Below are 6,593 nucleotides of genomic sequence, written 5' to 3' on the forward strand. Positions count from 1 at the left end.
GTGTAGTGACGGGGACACTATACTGTCAAAAAGCACCATCCTTCGGATGAGACGTTAAACTGAGGTCCTGACACTCTGTGGTCATTAAAAATCCCAGGATGTCCTTCAAAAAAGAGTAGGGGTATAACCTCGGCATCCTGGACAAATTTGCCCATTGGCCTCTGACCATCATGGCCTCCTAATCATCCCCATACACTGATTGGCTTCATCAATCTGACTCCTCCACCAATAAGCTGGTGTGTGGTGGGCGTTTTGGCGCACTATGGCTGGCGTCGCATCATCCAGGTGGATGCTGCACACTGGTGGTGGTTGAGGAGATTCCCCCGCTTTCATGTAAAAGCGCTTTGAGTATCCAGAAAAGCGCTATATAGATGTAACTAATTAATTATAATATAAATATAAATAACCGTAATGCTTCTATTGCTTTGCTGCCTTTAGATGCTTATCCCTGAAATGCAGAAGCTGTTTGCATCTAAAAATGAGACGAATATGCTGAAGCTCTGGCCCTTGTTTGTGAGACTTCTAGGGAAGGTAAGATATTTGGTCACCAAATAATGCTCATCACTATTTCAGTTCTGAATCTTGAGATTGTCATTTTGGACAAGTATGGGTTTCTATTGTATGTGTCTCCTTTCAGTTGCTCCACAAAGGCGGTGCTTTCATTAATTCCTTGCTGTATTTAGAGGAGTTGGGTTTCCGCAACTCTTCTCCTAATATTAAGAAGATTGCCTTCATAGCTTGGAAGAGCCTCATTGATAATTTCGCCCTTAATCCAGGCAAGTTTATTTTTTTCCCTTTGTATTTAGGTGTAATGGTCACAGTCACTGAAAACGTAGGAACATCAGAGAATTACATAGTTTGCTTTGTGGAAAGTCATTAAAATAAAGTTGTTTTTATGTTTCTCTAGGTATGGATAAAATTGCATTTTGGAGTGAATGTTTAAGAATGCTTATCCAGTAACCTCAGATGAGATGGAAATTCATTGGTCAAAAGATGTGGGAACCTTTTGGACCCATATAGCAATAGTTCAAGGCTTTTTTTTTTTTTTTACCTCTTTGCTTTTTCTCAGCTGTTGTTTTCTAAGTTGTAATGGTTTCTCTTGAGCAGATATCCTGTGCAGCAGCAAGCGTCTAAAGCTCCTCATGCAGCCCCTTAGTTCCATCCAAGTCAGGACTGAAACTCTTCTGCTCACTAAGCTGGAGGTGTGGTGGTACCTTGCAGTCAAGCTCGGACCCAACTTGTCCGCTAACTTTGAGCAGGTAAGTTTCACTGTGTTTTACATTGATGAATAATGCTTTTTGGTGCTTTCAGATAGTTGTAACCATTGTATGGCCATGGTCTTACTAGTTACTGAGAGCAATGTATACCTCTATCCCTTCTTTCCATCACTCTCTCTTAAAGGTTGGTGTACCACTACTGCACAACACACTTCCTTCTGATTCTCCACTGCCGAGCCCGACTACACCTGCTCGAACCTCTAACCCAAGCAATGGCACCCCTAACACCCCTAAATCAGGTACAGGTCACTTCCTCTCATTGTGCTTTCATTTTATAAAGGGGATACAATGAGATTACATCCTTTAAATTCAGCATGAAGTGGAAATTCACCCCATATATTTTCTAAGTTCATGTTTATAAATCTTACTGTGTTCAATTTGTCCATGCATATGTTTAATTTTTTACCCCGACCTCATAATTTATCAAAGTCAATCTTCCGCACTGACAGCCTTCTCTCTAATGATGCTTACTGGACTTCTTCAATCATTTAGTCAGCTTAAATCCTTCCTCTCCACAATCAACTGCAAGCTCAGATCTGCCTCCATCCAGTCAACAGCTGATGGATAGAATCAAAACCCCACCCTACATATTTTTTATTTTGAAAACTTAATGCTTCATCTTTCTGTTCTCCAGGCATTCCCTCCTGCAGCACACCAAGCATTACTCCTCGCATGAATCTGAACAGCAGTATGCAGGCGGCTCAGTCCTACCGCTCCATTCAGCTCCTGGGTCTAGAGATGCTCCTGCACTGGCTTGTGGGTCCGGAGGTTACAGTCAGCTTTCATTTTATAAAGGGGATACAATGAGATTACATTCAGATTATAAATTCAGCATGAAGTGGAAATTCACCCCATATATTTTCTAAGTTCATGTTTATAAATCTTACTGTGTTCAATTTGTCCATGCATGTTTAATTTTTTACCCCGACCTCATAATTTATCAAAGTCAATCTTCCGCACTGACAGCCTTCTCTCTAATGATGCTTACTGGACTTCTTCAATCATTTAGTCAGCTTAAATCCTTCCTCTCCACAATCAACTGCAAGCTCAGATCTGCCTCCATCCAGTCAACAGCTGATGGATAGAATCAAAACCCCACCCTACATATTTTTTATTTTGAAAACTTAATGCTTCATCTTTCTGTTCTCCAGGCATTCCCTCCTGCAGCACACCAAGCATTACTCCTCGCATGAATCTGAACAGCAGTATGCAGGCGGCTCAGTCCTACCGCTCCATTCAGCTCCTGGGTCTAGAGATGCTCCTGCACTGGCTTGTGGGTCCGGAGGTTACAGTCACAGCAGCTAGAGAAAATCTTCAGCTCAGTCTGGGTAATCATACATATAGTATTGTCAAGAGCTTTTAATGTTGTTGTTTTGTTTTTTTTTAATCCGTGATTCTTCTGAGTTAAAGTGGGTCCAACTTGAGTCTGTACAAAGTTAATGTGAGTGTCATTTTATTAGTAATCTATAGATGTTCATATGTTAATACAGTAGGGATGCTCATATTGACCGTTTAACTGTTAACCAAAAGTAAGAATTTTAACTGATTAATACTATCAGTTAAACAGTTTAAAAGGTTTTTTTGGTACTTTTTCCCCCGCAAATATTTAGTTTGCTGCATGGTAAGAAAAAATAATGCTATACATACAGTATTTGTTTACTCACGTGCAGGGTGCATACAGGCATATTTCGCTGATCAAGGACCTGCTTCACCTTCACTTAGTTAACTGATGTATATGTAACACAATGGCAAGTGGCACTATTGGATAAATGGTTATCAGAGAGGGAATCCGTGAGTGAATGCATGTAAATTCTGAATGGATTATAGCCTATTGCGCAATGTGCGCTCCCCTCATAATCACTCATCTTACTGTAGATCATCGTGATCTCACAAAGTTATTTAAAAATAATCAAAGAAGCATTACACTGCACAATTAATCTCTTATTTACATCATGTCTACACTTTTTGTTTTAATGGGAGAATTCGCGAACGTGCTTGTCTATTCTGTTTTTATTTAATACTAATTTATTATTCTAAATTAGTCAGTTAACGGTTAATGTTCGGATAACAAGCAGCGGTTGTCGGTCAGGAAAATTAACCGTAATGAGCATCCCTAGGGTTTGTACACTTATGAAAAATCTGAAAAAGTCTGGTAATTCCCAGTCATGGAAATTTAAATAGAATATTTTTGATATGATAAATAAATAAATGATAATATTTGTTAAACATTTGATAAGATCTTTTTAATTTAACCACGAAGCTAGATCATAGATATTTGTCTCAAGTCATGGACATTTATTGGTTAAAATGTGTATGGACCCTGTTAATACAGCTTGATATATTGAACCTTATTATTGTAATTATATGCTAACAGTGTCAGTGTACCATTTGTTTCCAGAGCCCCTGACGCACCCGCTCTTTACCAGCCCTTCCTCCTTCAGTAGACATGCCTCCACCCTCATATCAGCCGTCAAAGAAGGCTTCATTACTGTGGGAAAACACGCTCCAGGTATTCAACATAATCTGCACAATGTAGCCTGGATTTAAGAGGCCAACTTAAATTTTGTCTTAGCTGTTTCTCTTATTGACCTGCTTGGAAGCAAATGTCTATTATTATTATTATTGATTTCCACCCTGCTGTTTGAACACATTTTCATTATTTCATTATTTGCTGCAGCTTTTGTTGGAAGCCACTGTTAAGGGAATACCTCCGAAGGTGCTCGGTTCTGCAGCTTATCAAGTGGCAAACATGGATGTGTTAAATGTAAGTGCCTTTTTAGCCCTTATTGTAAAGCCTTGCTAAATTTCTCAACAAATTTTGAGATTCTCTTTTCCAGGGTACCCCTGCACTTTTCCTAATACTGCTGTTCTACAAGAGTAACCAGCTCTCATCCTTTCTTGAAGATGAGAGGTAAGCATAAATCCTGCAAAATAAGTATTTTTTTTCCAGAGATTTTTTGCAATAAACCTTTTAAAAGAGCGATATTACTCCTATTTCTGTTTCCATTGAGTTTGTTTGCTTTAACTGGGGCAACATGTTCTTTCATCTGGCAGGTTTTTTTCAAGCCTGGAAACCCTTGTGAGCTGTGGGTTTTGTGGACCTACATCGCCCCTGGCATTTGGAGAGGCTGTTTTAGGAGCGATTAGTGGGAGTGTGGAGGCTGTTAAGAACAAGAAACGGCTCTGGAGGATGTGGAGCGCGGTGGTAAACCCTCTGACGGACACCATCACTCGGGTATTAAACTCAGATCATCAGTGCTATAGAATGAATGTGCATTTCAGTGCCAGTCAAACCTCGTATTTCACTAAGCGATAAATCATCGTTCCAACACAGACCAATGAAGTTAATCAAGGAGATGCTCTGGAGCATAACTTCAGTGCCATTTACAGTGCCTTGATGTTCCCAGTCATTCACCTGCTGCCTGGTTCGCCCCTACCCCAAGTAAGAGATCATTTTGGCTACATTGCAGATGCTTTCTGCAGTATTATGCAAATGCTTCATATGACATTGACTTTTTTTAATAGACCACTCAGAAGGCCATGATCGGTACGTGGTCCAGGCTTTACAAGGCGTTTGCTCGCTGCTCAGCTTTGGTAGCCACAGCGGAGGAGAACATATGCTGTGAAGAGCTGTGCGCCAAGATCTCTGCCTCTCTTGACACCGACGCTCTGAAAGTATGGCCTTTCCAACGATGTAGTAAAGTGGAAGATTTATTCAGTTGTGCACCTAATTGGAGTATTAATTTATATATATAATATATTTTTTGTCGTTTTAGAATCTGCCAATGTTAGATGCAATGGCACATATCTTGCTGGTCATCATTGAGAGTATGGACTTCTCTCCTTACACCCCACAGTTCCAGCAGAAGATGAAATGTAAGGCTTTTGCTTCAGTTTCAAGTGGCCAAAGTTGTGTAATGGCACTGTCACTATTTTTTTCATGTTCATATTCATAGCTCCTCATACACCTTTGAGTTGGGTACGCAAGAGGAGCAAAGCTCTGGGGAATCTCTCGACCTTTCACACTCTCCTGATGCAGACTCTAGATGCTTTCCTGTCTGTGGACCTCTCAGAAGCATCTGTAGAGTCCACCAGTGGAGTTTTCAGTGGAATTGGCTTGACGCTGGTCTCTAACTTGTCAACACTTTTCACTAATATCACTCTACCCACGTTCATTCAAGAGGTGCTGTCCACCCTCACCAAACCACTCGCGCGCCTTTTTGAACAGTTCTCCAGGTGTGCGACATTTTCTTATCCTTCATACTTTGAGCATTCTTTTTTTCATTGTCTAACACTGTTTTTTTTTTCCTTTTATGAAAGTCATGATGAACCATCAAAGCTCAGTGCGACACTAGGACCCAAGGTAAGAATTACCATGTGAATTTGAAATCGAAACCACAGGTCTGATGTGTAGTCCTTTAATTTGTGACACTGGACCACAAATCTAGCCATAAGGGTCAATTTTTTAAAATTGAGATTTATATAGCTGAAAGCTGAATAAATAAGCTTTCCATTGATGTATGATATTTGTTAGGATAGGACAATATTGGGCTGAGATACAACTATTTGAAAATCTGGAATCTGAGGGTGCAAAAAAAATCTAAATTGAGAAAATCGCCTTAAGTTGTCCAAATTAAGTCCTTATCAAAACTTAACTTCTGATTAGTAATATACATTGCTATTTATGGTAGGAAATTTACAAAATATCTTTATGGAACATGATCTTTACTTAATATCCTAATGATTTTTGATCATATACCCTTATGACTGGTTTTGTGGTCCAGGGTCACATATGTAGAGTTAGGTAGGCATATTTATTTATTTGCTATCTGTCTTGTAGTTTGAGAAACTGGCCACAGACCTGCTTGGCTGCCTTCAGACGCAATCAACTCTGCATGATGATGAGATGCTTGCCATGTTGTCGCCCTTGCTTTGTGTGCTTTTTCCGCACAAGAGCAAGCAAATTCGTACTGTGGTCACGCAGTTCTGGAATGCCACCTTTGGAAATGCACTCACCTTGACTTACCCTGAGCCTCTCAAGTACGTTTTCATGCCATTGTTGGGAATTTTTGTGTAAAATGTATTATAGGCACATTTTTCAGATCTTTAATTCAGCAAGTATGCTTGTCTTAATTCGTTTTTATATATATATATATATATATATATATATATATATAGTATTGTTACCACAATATTTGTTCATGCCAACAGAAAGTTAAATCTGATATAAACTAATTTTATATGGTTCTATTTTTCTGCACCGCTGAAACAAGAGAGACCTTAACTTGGATTCTGTAGGAGTGCTCCAAGTTATTT

At 39.5% G+C, this 6,593-nt stretch overlaps 2 protein-coding genes across 2 annotated transcripts in view; both read left to right on the plus strand.

Moving 5' to 3' along the window:
* Window positions 1–3,824, plus strand: part of LOC107723643 (telomere-associated protein RIF1-like) — a 9,956-nt gene extending 6,132 nt beyond the window's left edge. Inside the window, exons 8-14 of the mRNA XM_016532351.1 lie at window positions 439–531; window positions 638–776; window positions 1,108–1,259; window positions 1,402–1,516; window positions 1,912–2,045; window positions 2,563–2,605; window positions 3,676–3,824. Coding sequence (XP_016387837.1) covers window positions 439–531; window positions 638–776; window positions 1,108–1,259; window positions 1,402–1,516; window positions 1,912–2,045; window positions 2,563–2,605; window positions 3,676–3,824 — 825 coding nt within the window. The remainder of the gene's footprint in view (window positions 1–438; window positions 532–637; window positions 777–1,107; window positions 1,260–1,401; window positions 1,517–1,911; window positions 2,046–2,562; window positions 2,606–3,675) is intronic.
* Window positions 3,825–3,959: 135 nt separating this feature from the next.
* LOC107723657 (telomere-associated protein RIF1-like) overlaps window positions 3,960–6,593 on the plus strand; it is a 13,631-nt gene continuing 10,997 nt past the window's right edge. The window contains exons 1-9 of the mRNA XM_016532365.1: window positions 3,960–4,041; window positions 4,115–4,188; window positions 4,332–4,512; window positions 4,612–4,719; window positions 4,803–4,952; window positions 5,054–5,153; window positions 5,234–5,513; window positions 5,598–5,640; window positions 6,118–6,317. Of these exons, the coding sequence (XP_016387851.1) occupies window positions 4,027–4,041; window positions 4,115–4,188; window positions 4,332–4,512; window positions 4,612–4,719; window positions 4,803–4,952; window positions 5,054–5,153; window positions 5,234–5,513; window positions 5,598–5,640; window positions 6,118–6,317 (1,151 nt within the window). The 5' untranslated portion in view covers window positions 3,960–4,026. The remainder of the gene's footprint in view (window positions 4,042–4,114; window positions 4,189–4,331; window positions 4,513–4,611; window positions 4,720–4,802; window positions 4,953–5,053; window positions 5,154–5,233; window positions 5,514–5,597; window positions 5,641–6,117; window positions 6,318–6,593) is intronic.

Source organism: Sinocyclocheilus rhinocerous, unplaced genomic scaffold, assembly GCF_001515625.1.
Source record: "Sinocyclocheilus rhinocerous isolate Xijiao unplaced genomic scaffold, SAMN03320098_v1.1 scaffold755, whole genome shotgun sequence".
Classification (NCBI taxonomy): domain Eukaryota; kingdom Metazoa; phylum Chordata; class Actinopteri; order Cypriniformes; family Cyprinidae; genus Sinocyclocheilus; species Sinocyclocheilus rhinocerous.